An 18,580-nucleotide genomic window follows, 5' to 3' on the forward strand; every position below is an offset into this window, starting at 1 on the left:
AATCAGTTTAGGCATAAAATTTTTATTATTTTTAATAGTCTTCTGAATACCGATGGGATTTTTTGTTGAATTCCCTGTCTTCAATAAAGCAGTTAATTAAAATGCTGGGTTTTTGTAACTCAAATCCTCTGTGCCCCTGTTCTCCCAGTGTCTGAAATCCAATCAGGAGCATTTTTAAAAGGAAATGAATCTGAAGTGTTATTTCATTGTCCCACACTTTAAATACAATTTAACTTTGCTTATCCAGCAAAACACACATACAATATTGAGTTAGCGGTAGAACACTGCTGGAAAAATCTGCGTTGGCTTAAAACCTAAAATGAATTAAGGAAAATACAAAACAAAACGAACAAATACCCCCTGAAACCAAAGCAAAAGCACAACTCCCCGATTTGTGCCCTGACCATCCAAATGGGCTCCTTTAAGGACTCACACTCTTGCCCTTGACTGCTAAAACAACGTACAGCATGTGTTTTCCAGTAATAACAGTCAGATCCCTTTTTCTGACACAAATGGATCATCTTTGTGTGTTTAGCCTAAATGTTAGCATAAAGGAGCAAACATTTTGCTTAGATGGCTTCACTTCTGTGTATCTTTTCCTGGTGCTGTGTCTGCTTTGAATATTGTTGTAATTATTTCATTACAACTTTTTTCTTCCAAATGTGGCTCAGCTGTTGTGAATGAAGAGCTGGTTGGTGGCAGAAGCGTGTTAGCTGAGCAGAACCTGTCAGTGAGCAGCAGAGCGCACAGAAAGATCTGATGGAGAAGGAGGAGCCCACCTGGTTTAATGGAGGATTAATTGTTAATTGGAGAGTGTCTCTGGGGGTGTGTGCGAGAGGTGGATTTGGTCAGGGGGCTGAATTTGCTGTTCACTTGCAGAATTTACAATACTTTGATTTCATTAGTGCAAACCACTGGATGCCGCTCTGTTCACTTGACAGTGATTTTGACCATATCGTTATGTCAAAGGACATGATAAGCCGTTAGGGCTTCATGCACTGTGATGTTTGCTGGCCCAGGAAACTACTTGGGAAACGACAGCCCCAAGTTGTCACCCAGTCCTGCTTCACACCTGCTTTGATTTTCTGGTGCATGTATGTGTGGCCAAGTCGGGTTTCCTCTTAAATCAGGTGCAATAGCTGGAAACATTGCGTGTACCCAGAGAGAAGTGTGTGACAAACAAGTTACAAACAAGTTCCTCCATTACAAGCAATGCAAGAGGAAAAGTTAGCTGTGCTTTCTATTGAAAGTACTAGTCTCAGCTCAAATTAAAACAAAACCAGAACACCCGCTTAGGGCAGGACATGGAGTTTATGTTCTGTTTCTTAGTGTTCGGTAGCGATCTGCTTGAATTCAGCCTGAAATTGGTGGGAAGATTCCTGCCGACTTCAATGGGAGCTTTTCCTAGACCATGATATCAAATGTCCTTTCTCTTCAGTGTGATTTAAAAGCAGAGGTTTTGTCTTTGAGACAGGTGCTGGGGGAGAGCAGTGGGGAGCACGACTTCCCTTCTGCTCCGAGAATGAGAAAGTGCTTCATGTCTGCCTTTATTTTTCCTGTGAAATGCATAAGGAGGCCACAGGAGAACCAAGTGCTGTATGTTGAACCCCCTTAGGGGAACAAGCTATCTGTACAAAACAGCGGCGTAGAGCCATTTCTTAGAAATCTTTGGCTGAAATGTAGAACAGGATGATTTAAAGTAGTTCCCGAGGAGAGGAGCAATTCTTAAAAGCAAAAAGTTCATTTCAGAGGCGTTTGTTGTGCGCTGTGCGGTGTCGTTGTTGCTGGAGACACTACTCAGCCTGGTCCCGTAGGAAGCAGTTTTCCAACAGCATAAAAAGGAGATGTCACAGTTATTCCTCAAGGGTTTTATAGAGCCGTAAGCACGTACTTGAAGTTTTCCACCCATTTAACTTTAAGCTCATGAGCAAAGATCTCCATTAAACTCCAAACCAGTTGGTACAAAGTTGTTCTTTTAAGAGCAATCAGATTTCCTGGATTTCATCATCCTCGAAATGGAAATTTTCCGAAAGGCCCTTCTCACCTGGGAGATGCAGCAGCTGGCCCGTGCGGTTGCTCTGGGAACCCTTTGCTGCGGACGTGGTGTCTCCAAACCGCGAGGACGTGGATGTTCAGCCTCGAGCTGCAGCACCGTGGTCACTTTTCAAAGATGTTTCCATGGAGATTATTGCCTTTGCCGTGGAAGGTCCTTTTGTCCCCGTTCACGAGAGGACAGTTCCTCCTCCTTCTTCTTAGAAGCCTTAACAAAAAATTTCCACCTTATTTGACGTGAGCAGCATCACGGCCAAGCAGCAAAGGGTCCTTCCATTAAACCGGGACAGGCTGTACTCATATTTACTGTGTTTATTGGATGGGAGAATTAAAATTGTGCAGTATATAATCCAGCATCTCTTTTGGTTCTCTGCGCCACTGGGCAGGCGAGACATGCGATAAATCATTGTGCGCTGCCTGTGCTGCTCTGTAATTTCTCTCACACTTAAAGTTCTCCAGGCTGGTGTATAAAACTGTGAAAACTGAGGTGAGTGTGCTGCTAATTAATTAAAAATTAAAAAAAAAAAATAAAATTAAAAAAAAAAATAAATAGGGCGAAAGGAAAGGAGCAACAAGTCGCTTAAGTGTTGCTTTCTGGTAGCTTCTGAAATATTATCTACAGAGACGGTGGTTTCAGTACTCTAAGTAGCACTTAAATTCTTCCATAAATAAGTTAATTTGATATTACAGCAGAGGGCTTAATGTACCCTTGACTTGCTTGAAGCCCAGCAGATCCGAACTGAATTGTTTTTCTCTATTGAATTTTAGACTATCAATATCCATGTTTTCCTGGGAAACCTCTCACGCACGTTGTCAGCATCTGGGGCTGGGAGCCCTCGCTGCCTTGGCCGCAGAGCAGTGAAGCCTTAGCTCTTCCATGTGCACGAGGGTCTTTTTGCATCATCGCTGAGGTTTTGTCTCGTTTGCTATCCAAATTAAAACATACAGGTTTTTGCATTTGAGCCGGGAACCAGAGATCTTCCTTTCTGCTGTGACCTGTTATTATTCTGGTCCATAAAACAGGCAAAATATTTCAAAACAGTGAAACAACACACACTTTAAGCCTCTGTCTCAAAAAAGCTTGTATTCCGAGATTTGAATGTGTTTGTCAGAAAGATCAGTGTGTTATTAGCCAAAGGTCAGTCCATTTATCATCTTAATACCATTCATTACTGCAGTTCCATATGCCGTGAGGTTCTGAGAGACCGTTGCCCTCCTGACCCTTACAGAAGATGAGAAGTCCTCTTGTTATTAAATCTTTCTTTTATATCGGTGTGCATAGCTTGCTTTCTCGGCTGTAAATAAGTCCAGTCCTTGTTTTCTCCGTGCAGTTTTCTCTGAGTACTCGTGACCTTCCTCCAAAGATAGCGTTCTTTAAAAATATTCTTCTGGACCTAGTCATTGCCTCTTGGGGACGAGGCTTGTTTTAAGATGCTGGGTCATCCTTATAAACTAATCATGTTAATACATTGTCATTCAACCCTTTGAGGGTCCGTGACTCAGGAAGGACGCTGTTCCCTGTTTGAGGAATCTGTTCAAGATGACCCATCTGCTCAGCGCTGCCTGCCGAACTCAGGCAGCATCCTGGGAATCGAGGACTCTCCTCATCTTTTAACATGAGCCTCTCTTCTGCAGTCCCTCGGGGCTTTGCATTTATTGCCTTCCCTGGAAAATCAGAGTGTGTTTCCGAGCATCTGCAGTGATCTGCATCTCCTGCCGATGGAGCACCCCGAGTCGCTTCCCTTTCTGAAGGATCACGATGTGTCCATCACCTCAGTCCCCAGACCCCTGCCCCGTCCTGTTTTCTCCTTCCTTTGCGTGTAGCTCTCAGGGATCACCTTTGAGAACAGACTTGGTGTGCTGGTAATTCCTGGGGCCGCGTCCTGATACCTGGGTGCAAAAGTCATGTCCCTCAAGCTGTTAGCGACGCTTGGCGACTGCCAGCAGGCTCAGCAGATGGTGAAAGGCTGATTGAGTGGGGGAAAACAAACTAACCCTTCATCTCTGGACACTGAAGAGCAGGATGGCTGATTATTTGTGTGTCGTTTGCAGATGCCTTGGCCATCTGGACAGACAGACATATATGCTTTAATTTTAAAAGCAGGTGACACTGCTGGCAGCTCCAGAGACCCTGGAAGATTCACCAGTCTAGAAGCAAAAGCCTAGTTTGAGGCTTTTTTTGCCAATTTCTGTGCTACAGCATTCAATGCTTCTATGTTCTCTCTTCTTCCTCTGGTTTTCATAACCTTTTCTTTGTGATCATGAGGGTTTGCAACCTCTTGAAAGAGGAGAGTAAGACACTCAGAATCACTGAGCTTTGAGAACAAGGCAGGTCCAGGTTCAGTGCTGCCAGACTCATGGTCTGATTTGCACAGGTGACAGCAACACCCATACAGGTCAGCATTTGGGGAAAACATACAGAAATAGCAAACAGCTTTTTTGCCTTCTTTTTTTTTCCCCTGTTTTCCAGCCATTATTGTGGAACAGTTCTTAAATTGGCTGTTATCCTATAGCTGGTGAAAAAATAGATTGATTTGATAGTAGTGGACTGTGTTGCCTTGACAGTTCACATGCTCTCGAACAAAACGGAGTGAAACTGAGATAATGTTATAACACAAAAAAATACTTTGAACTTCTCATTTGTACTGGTTTTAATGCAGGGTGCAGCACTGACAATCCTGCCGAGCTTGTCGCTGTCAGAATGCCTGTTGCCTTCTTTATTCTTATGAAAGAACATTTCTGACCTGTCCACCCCTGAACAAGATCTTGATGGTTGACCCAGATTAGTTTCTTGCTTTTTCAAATACCTGAAGGCAAGTAATGAATTAAGTGTTAGGAAAACTGTGGGGAATTCTTTAAGCCAGCCAACCAGTATTTTAGCATACAGCCTATTGTTAGTGAACGGTTCTATTGGGTTCCTAAAATCTAAGGGATGTAGTCAGAGGATCAGAATTGATTGAAAACACTCTGTGTTGAAATTTAGTCTCTGACTCACAATATAATAATGGGCAACTTGCTTTACCTCCCTTTAAACTAGGGACAGTAATTCTCACACATGGTGTCTGTGGAACAGTTAACATACTGAAAAATCTGTTTAAAGACAAGGAAGGAAATACTCAAGGTAAGATGAAATACTGAGCTGGAAGTGTAGTAGACATTTGAATGATGGAGCATGTGGAGTAAACAAGTTTGAGGTATCTCCATAACAAAGTGATTCCTAATTCATGTGCTGCCGGCACATCCAGCCCTGGCTCCGTAGGAGTGTGACTGGGCATCTTTGTAAGGCGGAGTGATTAACGAGTGGCCATGAGAACAGTTCTCGTAACGCTGTAAATTATTTATAGTCCCGCACGATTGATTGTCCCCAAAATATCCTGGGTTTGTGCAAACAGCTTCATTAATATCTAGACCTGATTCTAAATAATGCAGTGCCTACAACATTTGTACAAATTGATGCTGCACATATTTCTGCTCTGTCTTGCAAGACTCTGCTGCTGACGCCTTGTCCTGCTTATAAGTTTTAAGGCTTTTTTTTTAGCATTATGTTTTACCTTAAGATGAGGTTTTATATTTAGCTGGTGAAGCAGCGGTATTTGGGGAAGGGTGTTGCCTGGACAGAACACAGCATTGTGCGTTGCCCAGCCATTGATCAAACCTACAAGAAGGATGTTTAAACCAGCTGGTTTTTGCTTTTATTAATAAAGCCATTGATGAGGAACAGATTTCCTTCCCCTCTCCCCACGGTTTCATGTCATTCCTATGTGTGCAGTGCAGCGAGGCTTGGAGTCAAACTGCAATTGTAAAGCCTCGTGTTCTGGTCGCTGCCTTATTGACTCAAACTAACCTTCCTTTGCTAAATAAGTATTGATGCTGGCTCTTCATGTATTCTTATTATTTTTTTAACAGCGCTAATTGGATTAAAATAATAGTCATGCATGAAGGGTGCGTGTTAGAGCTCAAAGGGCACACGGAAACCTCGGCTGTGGGCACCATGGTTACTGGTGACATCGCTTGGTTTGCTGTTCACCAGGGTGATTCGTGTGCGGCGCCCAGTGAACGTGGCCTAAACTAAACCCAGTGCATTGCTGATGCAGTCCCATTGCCATGGAAACAGATGTTGCAGCTTAAAGTTGCCTGCATTTGTAATGTGATGCACATGGTTTAAACAAAAACACGGGCTTCGGGCATCCACAGCTTCTGGAAGGATGTGAATAGTGAAACTGGAGAGACTGGGAAATCCCTTTGCAGTTGGACTTGGTTTACGATTAAGGTGGTGCCAACCGAGCTGTGCAGGATGAGGTGCAGTGAGCCTTGACTTTGAGTAACAAGAGCAAAACTCACAAGTTCCTCTCTGTCCTCCAGCAACGTTGTTGCTAAAGGATTTTCAGTCCAACTTGACATGGATTTGTTTCTGATTTGTACTTTACAAAGTACAGGCTCAAGAGTACTATTCTATTAAAACCTGTCCCCGGGGTAACAGGGATCCTGGCTCCTGCCTGCCTTTGATATTGTTTTTCCAATATAACCAGTAAGAATACACTCAACTCCTGCAAAACAGGAGTAGAGAAGCTTCCCTGTTTGAGGACTGTTTTGCTGTATTTTGGTAAAGGTCGCCACTCAGGCCAAATGAAGAGCCACATCGTGGTTAGGATGCCAAAATGGCGTTTGAAAGATCTGGGTACCAGACGTACCCCTGCCAGCATCTCTGTGGCTTCAGGTTACCTTCTCCCTCTTCAAAATAATGCTCCCGTGTTGATGCCGTCATCTCAAATGTGAGAGGACTCGAGCTATTCTGACTGTGGCACAAGAGCCTTCGACAGCAATAAGTTGTGTGTGCTGTTCTGCTTCAGCATTCCGAAGTATTAATAACAGTAAGGGTGATTTTTATTTTTAATTTAATTCCTGTAACTTCCTGTTTGCTCGTAGAACATTATGCACTGATAAAATTATGGTGGTTTTGATCTGATCAGAAGTTCTCCTCCTTGGCTTGTGTAGGAGTGGAATAGTACCATCTCCTCCTCCCTTTTTTCACATTGAAAAAGCTTTTTGCTCAGGTATCACCCTGGTTATGATTTTAATTGAGTGTTTCAGGTATTTGACATGCACTTTTTGAAAAGAGAAAACCAAAACACGCAACAAAACCCAACAGCAAACAGCTTGTCAGGGAAGTATGACCTACTGTACTTTGAGGGCAAACCAAGGTTTTGTTTTCCTAGCCCAAGAGCTGATTTTTGATCACCTGCAGTGAATTCTGACCACGAGTGGTGCCTGGTCTATCAGATCGCTGCATCAGCAGGCAGGAGGTTGTCGGTGGTGAAAGCAGATTGCTCGTAATGAATTAGATGTCAGTTCAAATGCTCAAAAAGGAAAGGTTAACAGAACCCAGAGCTGAGTCACGGGCAGCAAGAGGCGGCTGAAGAGAGAACGGATACACCCCTGTACGTGCACATCGTTAATGTTCACGTTATCCCTGTACAAAAATGCTGCGCTGGGAGAATGAAGGATAAACCATGAATTAGTTTCAGGACTTTTGGGTAGGAAGGCAACGCTTTGGAAAATCCATCAGAAGAGTGAAATCACCATCGGCCTAAATGATGTCCAACTGCAGATAGTTGGGAATATTTTTCCCTCAACATACGGGTGAGATTGAAAACAAGCAGTTGATTCCTCTCCCACCCTAGATGTTGTTACTCAACACTTTACCTCTTAGGAAGCTTTGTACTTCCTTTCTAAAACTGTGTGCGCAGTGCCCCCAGGTCTCGGTGTCGGCAGGAGTCACCCAGCCTGAGCCGCTTCGGGCTTTGTGTTGTCTGGTGGAATGCGAGAGGCAGTTCAGGCTTTCGCTGGTTCCCAAAGGACAGGTTCTGTTTCTGGGAACTTAACTGGCATTTGTGGTCCAAAACAGTAAAAAAATATAGTAATTGGCCATAGAGAATGTTTTCTCAGCCTCCCTTGCCACAACAGTATGAGCAAGTATGTTAGCAGCATCCTCTGGGGAGATTTGCTGTCATGTTCTTGTTCAGTGATTACATAAATGCCTTTGTTTGCTGTCGTTGTTAACTGAAACCATCACCCAGCTGCAAACGTCTTGTATCCATATCTGTGTCTAAATCGGATAAATAAATCCCAAGACTTCGGTGTTGTTTTAATGGATTGTCCCAGAAGAATTTGTCGGGACTATCAAAATACCTCGTTGCCAAATGGAACTGGAGGAGAAAAGCAAATATCTCTTCTGGTTATTATTTCCAGACAGTGATTTATGTCTTCATTATTCGTGGACAGTAGGTCTACCAAGCATAGTGCTGTTAGTCTTTGTATTTTGAATAATCTCAAAATTTTGATAGGTCGTCGAAAGAGGCCACTGGTACCATGTAAATACGTTGCAGTAACGCACCAAGAAACTTCATGGTAAATCTAAAGCATGTCAACCTTTTGTAATCACCATCTGACTTAGTCAGATTCAGGGGTTGTACTGTAAACAAGGTAAAATTATAGCTATAATCTATTTTTAAAAGCTAGAATGATGCCTGGATCACCTTTTATCAGCATGGAACTTATCCTGCCTTTACTGTTCTCTGCAGTACCGTTGCAGTACTCAAGGTAGTAACTTAAATAAAAAGTAAACTTTAGGAGAAATGAAACCCCTGAGCTATTTCCAGGGCTGCTGTAGGCTTTGCAGAGATTCTCCATGTACGTGTCTGAACCCATGTCCAGCCTGTGCTTTATTCTGGGGATAAAACAACGTGGAAAAGGCCTCCAGTGGTTTAGGATCATATTCTTCTTGATGTTCTGAGCAGTACTGTGTTGGTTGGTGGGCTTGGTTTTTCTTCTAATTCACCTAAAGCAAAATACTACAGGGCAAGTTTCATTTCCACAGCCTGACTTCTGTATTTCCCCAGCTGGTACGATAAGCACATCTTAGCAGTTTTCCCCAGCGTTCCGTGTTCTTGTTCTGTGAGTGCAGTTCCTCCAGCTGTAATGAGACTTCTCAGGTTCTTGGGGTTTCTGTTGCTGTCGGCCATCGTTCCTTTAGTAAGTTATACCACGTTTCTTGTCGGGAAGGGGGTTGGAAGGTCTGAGAACTGCTCAACCTGTCTTTGCCACCAGCAAAGGCTTTGTTTACAGCCCTTCGTCTCCCGCCGTGAAGGGCAGATGACAAATGGGGTTAGGCTAGCCCAGTGTTTAGATGACATTCATGGGAATTATTCATCTCTGATTGCGATGCTGAGGTCATGTGCTGTGTCCCATGCTGTGCTGCCGTGCCAAGAGATTTATTTTAATAGAAGCCTTTAAGTAACTGGCATTCTTGCTAATCATGGTGCATCTGCTTCTCTGGGTTCCCTGTTATGAGTAATTTAATGCTATTACTTTAGCTAGAAGGGATCTGTGTCACCATCTGTCCTGGAAAGCTATTGATGGGGCTGTGCAGAACATGGAGTGTCATCAGCACAAGAGAGGGACTTCTAAAGGGATGACTGGATTTCGCCTTGTAATACAATGTAAGATGGTTTACTGTGATTACGGCTTGGATAACTTGCATATAAAGGCTGTTAGCTACTCTCTGGTTTTGTTTGGGACCTTTCCTCAGATATTTCTGTGGATGGAAGGTGGTGTTGTCATTAGCAAGCAGTGATAACACAGGTGGTCTGCTAAATGAGTCTCTGCTCCTCATAGGGGCGTCCATCGATGAGGCTGAAACCTTGACGAGTGACCCCAAAGTGCCTGCACGTCTGTCCCTCCCAGCAGACAGACGTTCTTTGGAGAGGATTTGCCAGCCGCTTCTCAAGCCAAATGCTTTCCTAATTGGCAGTTATTCTTTAATTGTTGTTTACAGACCACTTCCTTGGAACAAGCCCTCTCCAAGCCATAGCTGAATCGCAATAGACATGAAGAGGCTACACAGTTGAAAAGCAAATTGCTCTTGACGTCCCCAAGTGCTGTTCTTCCACAGCACGGCTTGGGCTCAGAGTATCAGCCTGGTCTCTGGAGTGCGTGTGGCTGATACCTTTATTTTTATTGTCAGAGAGACTGATCTTCTTTTTGTCTTTGCGGCTGGTTAATGATTCTACCGTTGACCATCTAACCTGACTTGTTCGGTCCTTCCTGACCTGACTGTGGCTTCTTGTCCTCCCAGCAAGGTAACTGGTGAGAGCTGGGGAGCAGCTTGGTGTGGTTTATAATGTGGAGTTTTTTTATTCTACTGTCATTCCCAACAATAAGTTACATTGGCTTTTGAGTATAAATTGTGCTGAATCAAAAGATTAGTTTGTGATACAAACTTCGTAGTTCTGATGTTTTTGCCATGCAGCTCTTATTTCACATTAATTGAAGAAAATATTCTTGCTGTCCCTTGTCGTATCTTGTGTAGATAATTGACAAGCAGGAGGAATTTGTAGGACCAAAATTTGCTTGGGGCTTGCAAGTGGGTGAAAGAAGCTGTGGGCTGGAGCTGGATGTCTGGAAAGGCTGAAGGAGGAAGCTCTCAGAATAGGGTTCATGGTCTTCTGCATAGAAACAAATGAAATAACTAGAAATACGAAGTCTGAGATGCTGAGTGTTCGCGTTACCAGGTCATGTGGAAAAGCTGCCTATGGAAAGATTCATGTAAAGCAAGAAACGGGCTGATCTTGCAGGTTCACCAGGGTTCTTGGTGTAGGATGAGAACCAGGCAAGTCATCTTCATGCAGGGAGATGTTGCCAGAACTGGCTAAATGGGGGAAAGACAAGCGGAGGATGTTGGTGTGAGCTGTGTGTCTGGGCTTCAAACCCAGCCTCTGAAGAGCATCCAGGGTAGGCGAGATATGGGAAGAAAACACATGGGGGTGTCTCAGATGTAGCTTTGAAAGCAAGAGTGTTAAATTGCACTCTGAGAAAGAAAGCATACAGGGTGTCGTTATCCATTATCGTATCAACCATGGCCATTAAAACACAAATCTTCAGTGGTTTGGTTTTCCAATGCAATACGATCATTTGTGAACCTGGGAACCCGGTTCCTCTGGCTTGGCACAGCCCCAGGAGATGCTCAGTCCGCTCGGTGCTGCAGATTCCTTTTGAAATTAACTCCTAAATATCTTTCGGTTCCAAACGAGGACTTGCAGATTTTCCTTGGGATTGCTGGTAACCACACAGTCTAGAACAGAGTTTTAAATCTAGCCCATGTCCGACTACATGTGATAATTTGGCATGAAGATAACCCATGTTTCCTCCGCTTAGGATTTCCACGTGCTCATGCCGTATAATAAAACTGTAGATCTCCATAATTTGTATCAACTGCTCAGCGCAGATGCTGCACTGTTATTCTGTCTGACACATTTGCTGTGCCTGCTGGGTTATTGCCTTTTCCAAGACCTTTGAATTAAGCAGATTTTTGGGTCTTCAAGATTATTTAATGTTATTGTCATAAATATTTGTACAGGACTTGGTCAGTGCTTATATAAGAACTGAAAGACAGTCGTTTGTTTTAAGAGGATGTGTATTTTAATGAACTGCCAGCTGACTTAGATATAAACTGTTAAAAAGTGCTTTTCTTTTGCAGGACTACTGCGCTTTGTGACTATTTAGATTGTCAGTTATTTAGATTTGTCAGTTACAGCTGTTTAAATTTAAAATCGCTTGAGAGTTCTTTAAAAAGAGGGCTATTTACTTCTAAATAGCTGTGTTGTCTTATCATCCTGTCCTCAAAAGACGAGAAGCTGATCTCTTGCATCTTATTAATCATTTTCTGTTAAACCATGTTATCCTTTGAATAGTTTGTATGCCAGAAATGAGAGGTTGTTATTGTGTTACATTTCACAGTTGATTCTTGTCTAAAATTCCATTTTTGCTCTTAATTTCCAAAGTACTGTTCTCTCAAATACAAACAATAAACTCAAAATACTAGGGATATAAATCTGTTGTTTGGAAATGATGAAGGTTATACATCATCCAATCTGCTGAAATGTGTTACAAATGAATAAATATTTGCTTTGCCTCCAGCTCTTCTTAGAAGCACTGAAATCCGTATTTTTTTTATTGAGGGAAATTTTGCCAGTTTCTCAATGAGGGACAATAATACAAATCAGCCAAAACATGGAGACTGCCGGGGGTGCCGTGTGCATTCTGGCAAACTTGGGTTGTTTCTTATAATATCTTAATTAGCAGAGCATGTTCTCCAAGCTGTTGTGGGGGAGCTGCTGCCCTGCCAGACCACAGGCAGCGAGCCCCACATTCTGTGGGTTTAGGTCAGAAAACGGCCTTTAGGACCGTGTGTGATTCTTCACGCGACACCGCAAGAACCTGCCGAGATGGACAAATTCCCCTTCGCTGTGTCATCTGCTAATGTGACGGCATTTGGTGGCATCTCGGGAAAAGCCACGTGTCACCCATTGTAGGAACAGGAGTTGGTGTGTCATCGGGTCTCCGTTCAAACTGTCTCTTAGTGGCCAGATCTAGATTTTTGAAGGATCTCTGGGTCAGATCTCTGTTCCTGTATTGGCCAGATGAGTCACTAAATAGACATATATATATGTATATATACTTTTTTTTTTTAATAGAACGATAGAGTCATTTCGGTTTGAAGAGACCCTCAAGATCAAGTCCAACCATAAATACATATACAGGGTATTTCAAAAAGTCAGACCTAATTTTAAAGCAGCAATGCTTTCAAATTGGGTCAGTCTTTTTGAAACGTCCTATATATATATATATATACACACACACATATATATATATATATACGTATACATATAAAATAAAAATATTTGCTTTATAATCTTATAAATGTTATTAAGGTTTGGTAATCTTACAGCCAGGGTGCTGCTCCAGTTCTTCTCTCTGTAGGAAGTGCTGCTCAAAAGGAGTCCTAGAAACCATCCCCGGTGTTCGTGCACTTTCAGTCTTTGGTACGTACAGTGCACCGGGAGGATTAACGGTGTGATTTATTTTCCCTTTCAGAAAAAGAGCAGAGAGGAGACATGCGGGGAAGGCAGCGGCGTGGAGATCCTGGAGAACAGGCCGTACATGGACGGACCGGGAGGCAACGGGCAGTACACCCACAAAGTCTATCACATCGGGATGCACATACCCAGCTGGTTCCGCTCTATATTGCCCAAGGCAGCTCTGCGAGTGGAAGAGGAATCATGGAACGCGTATCCTTACACAAGGACAAGGTAAAACTTGTCAAAACGTCCAGAACTGTTTCCCCTGCTTTAGAGAGAGGCTCTGATGTCGCTGTGTGGCAGTGGCATCTCTTCCACCTCCTGTAATATCCTTTAAAGGAACTGGGGTCACGTCCTAGAATTCTTGCACAGTGCTTAATCTCAGGATCAGGATCGTACTGGAGAACTTGTGGCTGGTTGCTCTAAAACATTAGGGTTTTTCTGTCCCTCAAAGCGTGGGAAGTCCTGCATGGTTTTTATTTGGTCTTGTGTCCTGCACTGCACGTTGTACTTGATGTTGCAGATATCTGCTGGCTCAGTGGAGTTATAAATGCACACGGTGATGGGACAGTTGTCATGTTGAACACTGTCAGTTAAGGCAGGATGCATTTGTTCTATGGGAGAAAGTACGGGGAGAGGAAAACCTTAAATAAATAAATCTGGTGCTTCTTTTTTGGGAACTGTCTTTCTGTCATTTATCTAGAAAATAAACCTACATCTTATGGTTTTCACCCTGAGAAACGAAGAGTGCCAGAGGCTCCGGGGAGCCCACTGGGACCTCCGTGTGCCTGATTTTGTCTGGGAGGACTTCAGATACCCTGGAATAAATAACCTTTGTGCCAGTTACTCTGGTTTAGAGCATTTGCCCTTTTCCAGCTTTACAAGTCTTGATATTACTGTTATCTGTCGTATTAAAAAGGATTTAATGGATATTTTTATTTTTATCAAAAATCTTGAAAAGTTTCATGGTTCTGGTTTTGCTGCTTCCTACAAGTCACATTAGTCTGGGCCAAGGTGGGGAGTCAGTGGCTCTGATGAGCAGTTTATACATAAATATATATTGGAGCTCTCGGACTTTCAAGTGATTAAAGTCCACTTCCACTCTGGTTTTATCTATTCTCTTTAAATGCCCGTGAGTCAATAAGTTGTCCAGGAAACCCGACCCTGTGCAGAACCAGTGTGTATTTTATTCTGCCACAGGTTCCAGGGACGAGCTCTGCTAAAGGTGCATTTCCAGGGTGTCCTCGTGTTAGTATCTGTGTCATAACAGAGCTTGTTAGTATAATGGAACCAAAAGTTATCTCCTTGCTGAAAGCTGCTCTTTTAAAAACAGTCTGTCCTGATAATATTGGTGTGGAGGAGCCATAGACTTGGGCTTGGGGTTTTACTAAACCAGAGCTATTCCAGGGAAACTGCATGTCCAAGGTGAGCTCCTGTCTTAAGAGGTTATTAAAGAAAAACTCTTTAATCTGTATAGTCAGTATTTTAAGCATATCTGAAGTAACACACGTGTGAAGGCTGGCTTGGGTTTGAGGCTGGTTTTGCACATCTTAAGCAAGCATTTTCTCTGCTTGCCAAGCCGAGTGGGATTTACTCTAAGCTGCATTGTTCTCATTTTCAGGTATACGTGTCCTTTTGTGGAGAAATTCTCTATTGACATTGAGACGTACTACAAAACTGATCCGGGAGAGAATGTCAACGTGTTCAACCTTTCCCCTGCAGAAAAAAGACAAACCATTCTTGGTGAATAGCCTTTTTCTTTTACTTTTTCCTTTATTCTGTTGGTGGTTTGGGGAGGTGGGGAGTTTTTTGTGTGTCCCCTAAGGTTGTCGCTGACACACACCTGTGCCGCTGTCGGTGTCAGGCTGCAGGGCAGGGTTACATCGAGTGCAGTCAGGACACCTGAGTTCTCTTCTAGGCTTGATGTAAATCACATATAAATAATTTGAATCCCTGGTCTATAAACTGAAGCTGACACTCTCCCGTCTTGTTTGTGCAGCTCCCGAGGGGAGTAAGACATCTAATGATTTTGGGAGTAACAAGAAATAATCAAAGAAGAGGAAAATATTGCTGTATAATTGCCTGGCTCCTTCACATATATGAAAATCATTTCTATCTGCACTTCTGAAACATGAAGGTGTATTTCAGCTTTGCTTCCCCTCCTTTTAGTCTTGCCCTCGTGCAGGTTAACCCTTCAGCTTCGCTGCTGTCTTTGGAAGATCGGGTTAAGGAGTCTTACGTATGTATATATGACTGTCCTCATTCCTAAGCCCATCTGATGGGGCTTTTGGTGTTGGACAAAAAGGTTTGAGTCAGTGCGATCCTGCCCTTCTATCCAAACTTCAGATGCTTCTGCTGGGTCTGGGACCAGTAACTCCTGAAAAATGGTATTTTCTTCTTTTGTTCAGGCAAAGGAAATGCCTAAATGCTTCTATTGTCTTTCTATAGATCCTATTGATATTGTTAAAGATCCTATCCCTCCACATGAATACAAAGCTGAGGAGGATCCAAAGCTGTATAAATCAGTGAAGACTAAAAGAGGCCCCCTCTCAGAAGACTGGATTCAAGAGTACAAGAACAACCCTGGGAAATACCCCATCATGTGTGCATATAAACTTTGTAAAGTGGAGTTCAGATACTGGGGGATGCAGTCGAAAATCGAGCGGTTTATCCATGATGTTGGTGAGCATTTCTATCCTAGCAAAGTTCACTGTCAACTCCTTAATGTTGTTTTTGAACTGAAACACAAAGGTGAGGTGCGTGCAATGTATTGTATCCCAAGACACGTCTGTGAAGAGGTTCTCAGATCTGATTACTCTTTGGCAGAGCTGCGGGTCAGTTCAGAAAAAAATCATGTTATAAGTAACACTTATGATATGTATGAATCCAAACCATGTGTAGCCACTGAAAGGGTTTCAAATCCTATGTAGGCAAGATCTTGCATTCTGGGGTTTTTTTATAGATGAAGATTTGTGTGTTGAACTTTACCAGGTCATTATCAAAATCTGCCAGTTCTCTTTATTGTGAACAAAATCCCGAAGAGAAATGTGTTTCACTGGTGAGTTCTAAGTGGTCCCAGAAAACCTCTCCCTGGAGCGTCCCTGGTTTCTACCTGCCCTGTGGCAGGGCTGGCGGGTCTCTGCATGACCATCCCTCTCTGTCCCCACCCCATTGTTCCATAGTTCTATAACCCACCGTGGGTCATTGACAGCTCTCAGTTGTGAGTAACTGCGCTGCTTTGATTGATGCGTCATTCTTAGGTCAATGCTTTTAAGGAGGTTTTGTTTGTGTCCCAGAAGTAACTAAGTGCAGACAGTGCAGGTGGTAGCAGTGCTAGCGGTAATTTGTTCCTTGCAGAAAATCTATAACACAACTGGTACAGTTTCTGAGCCGTGCCACAGGAGACAAGATCTATGGCCAGGTGGAAAACTTAAAGAATGTTTGAAAGAAGCATTCCCATCTCAAAACAAGGGCAGAGGTATGGCTGTCCTCTGGCAAAGAGCCGGCCAGAGAAGGGCTGTGTAAAGGATGCTGTTAGGCTGGTGCAAAAGTAATTGCAGCTTTTGCATTGTTGAAATTTGCTGTTTGATATTGGAATGCATTCTTAAATAAATGTGGTTATGTTATACGTAATTTTAATGTGCTTTTCTCACTTTATGGTTTTTTGCTACTGACTTATTACTTGCTGTTTATTTTATATTTATTTTAGACTATAGAAATTATGCTAGACAAAAAGCAAATTTGAGCCATTTTCTTATTTGAGTTCAAAATGGGTCATAAAGCAGCGGAGATAACTCACAACATCAACAATGCTTTTGGCCCAGGAACTAACGGACGTACAGCACAGTGATGGTTTATCTATCTTAACGTTTACTTTGCTCTCCCGCTGTTTTCAGGTACCCCTTTGGTTAAACAGAACCATACAGTATCAAGTGCTATAAATCATGTTGCAGAAAAGCTGGAGTATTTACCAAAGGCTTTTAATCTAAATATGTCTGCAAAATAATAGCAATAGACATAGAATCATAGAATTGCTTGGAAGAGACCCTTAAGATCGTCGAGTCCAGCTGTAACCTAAATCTAGCACTAACTCATGTCCAAAACTGCAATTGCTTTTGCACCAACCTTACCAGCTTTCTGTCTGCAGTAAATCCTCCTGCATGACCTCTGCAGCTGACCCTTCTATATGCAAAGCTTCTTTGAAGTGCCTGATGCTATAATTAAGTAACTTTACAGCTCTTTTCAGTCGTACCGTGCTCCTGAGAGCTAATGTGGAAAACGCTGATAGAGCTGCAGAGAACAGTGCGGTGCTCTCTGAACAGTCACAGGTTGCTTTCCTAAAGCTCCTTTGGGTTTTCTTTACCCCCAGATGGAAGTTTTTACCTGTTAGATACTGTATTACAAGTGGCTCTCTGCAATGAGCTCCTCTGGCGTTTCGGTGACATGGGTTAATTTAGTGTATACTGCAAAACATGGGGGCAGAATAACAACTCCATTGTATCTGTTAAATGAAAAAGCAGCATGTGACTCTTCCAGTTGTTCAGAGGTGTTTGGCATAGATTAAATTGTGGTCTCCCTTAGAAACGTTTCTTTTGTATTTCGTGAAAGATTGCCTGCCATTTTCCTCTTGATTGAGGCTTTGCGGAGCGCGGAGCCAGATCATTGTCTGCCTTTCAGAAGCCTTTCCACTCAGTTATAATGATGTTAAATAGTGTTTTTCAAAGTGGTTAAGATGCATAAAAATCAGAGAAGTCTTTAAGGCGAGACAAAGTTGAGTGAGTGAAAAATGAAAGCAAAAGCTTTGGGTTTCTACAGAAGATGCAGGGCCTTGCCCTGCGATGGGACGGCCATGGGGAAGCCATTAGTGAGTGGAAAAGTGCCAGAGCGCATCTGCTGAAGGCAGCACGGTATGGGGACGGTTGATTTGGAAAGATGTGGGCTACAACGTGCCTGACCAGGCTTATACACTGATCCCGGTTTTGGGGCTTCACCTGGTGACGGAAAGCAGATCATGCATCATGCAGCTGATGGGGGACCCAGCTCAGGTACCAGAGATGTTCTCATGCGCCAGCCCCTCCTTGACATTTTCCTCCTAGCTCATGTGTTCCCAGTGCCTACAATTTCATTTACTGGGGAATTAGTGCTCCCTGTGCAGGGTCACCAACCAGCAAGAAAACTGAGGCAGAAACCAAGAGCAGGATCCAAACTCTGCCTGAGGAGAGGAGCAGCCTTTGGTGGCACAAACTAAAATTAGAGAATGGCTTGAAAGAAGAACACGTCCAAGTTTAGTGACGGATGGATTGTGATACGTAGAAAGGCTTCTGAGCACGGAGGGAGTAACTCCGAGGGATGGTGTTGAAATGTTCTCCGTCTTACTGAGTGCGACAGCCATTTTTTCTGATGACTAATTGGACAGTTACTCAGTGCTTTGACAGCCTGAGACACAGACTGGAATTGTGGGCTATTAGTCTACTTGGCTGTAATATTTGTATGCTTTTTTACTCCATTCCCATAGAATTTAAGTTTAATTGGACTGGCACTGCATAGTGTTCTGCTCCCACTTGCTTCCTAATGGCACACGTGGGCTATGACTCTTTTGCTGTTAAACGAGT

At 43.1% G+C, this 18,580-nt stretch overlaps 1 protein-coding gene across 9 annotated transcripts in view; it reads left to right on the plus strand.

The window, feature by feature from the left end:
* The window catches only part of PITPNM2 (phosphatidylinositol transfer protein membrane associated 2), a 122,730-nt gene that overhangs the window by 62,322 nt on the left and 41,828 nt on the right, over positions 1-18,580 (plus strand). For all 9 annotated transcript variants that reach the window (XM_065033413.1, XM_065033418.1, XM_065033412.1 and 6 more), the window contains 3 exons: positions 12,985-13,199; positions 14,590-14,711; positions 15,417-15,650. In XM_065033413.1, coding sequence (XP_064889485.1) covers positions 12,985-13,199; positions 14,590-14,711; positions 15,417-15,650 — 571 coding nt within the window. The remainder of the gene's footprint in view (positions 1-12,984; positions 13,200-14,589; positions 14,712-15,416; positions 15,651-18,580) is intronic.

The sequence above is a fragment of the Columba livia genome, chromosome 17, assembly GCF_036013475.1.
Source record: "Columba livia isolate bColLiv1 breed racing homer chromosome 17, bColLiv1.pat.W.v2, whole genome shotgun sequence".
NCBI classification, from domain to species: domain Eukaryota; kingdom Metazoa; phylum Chordata; class Aves; order Columbiformes; family Columbidae; genus Columba; species Columba livia.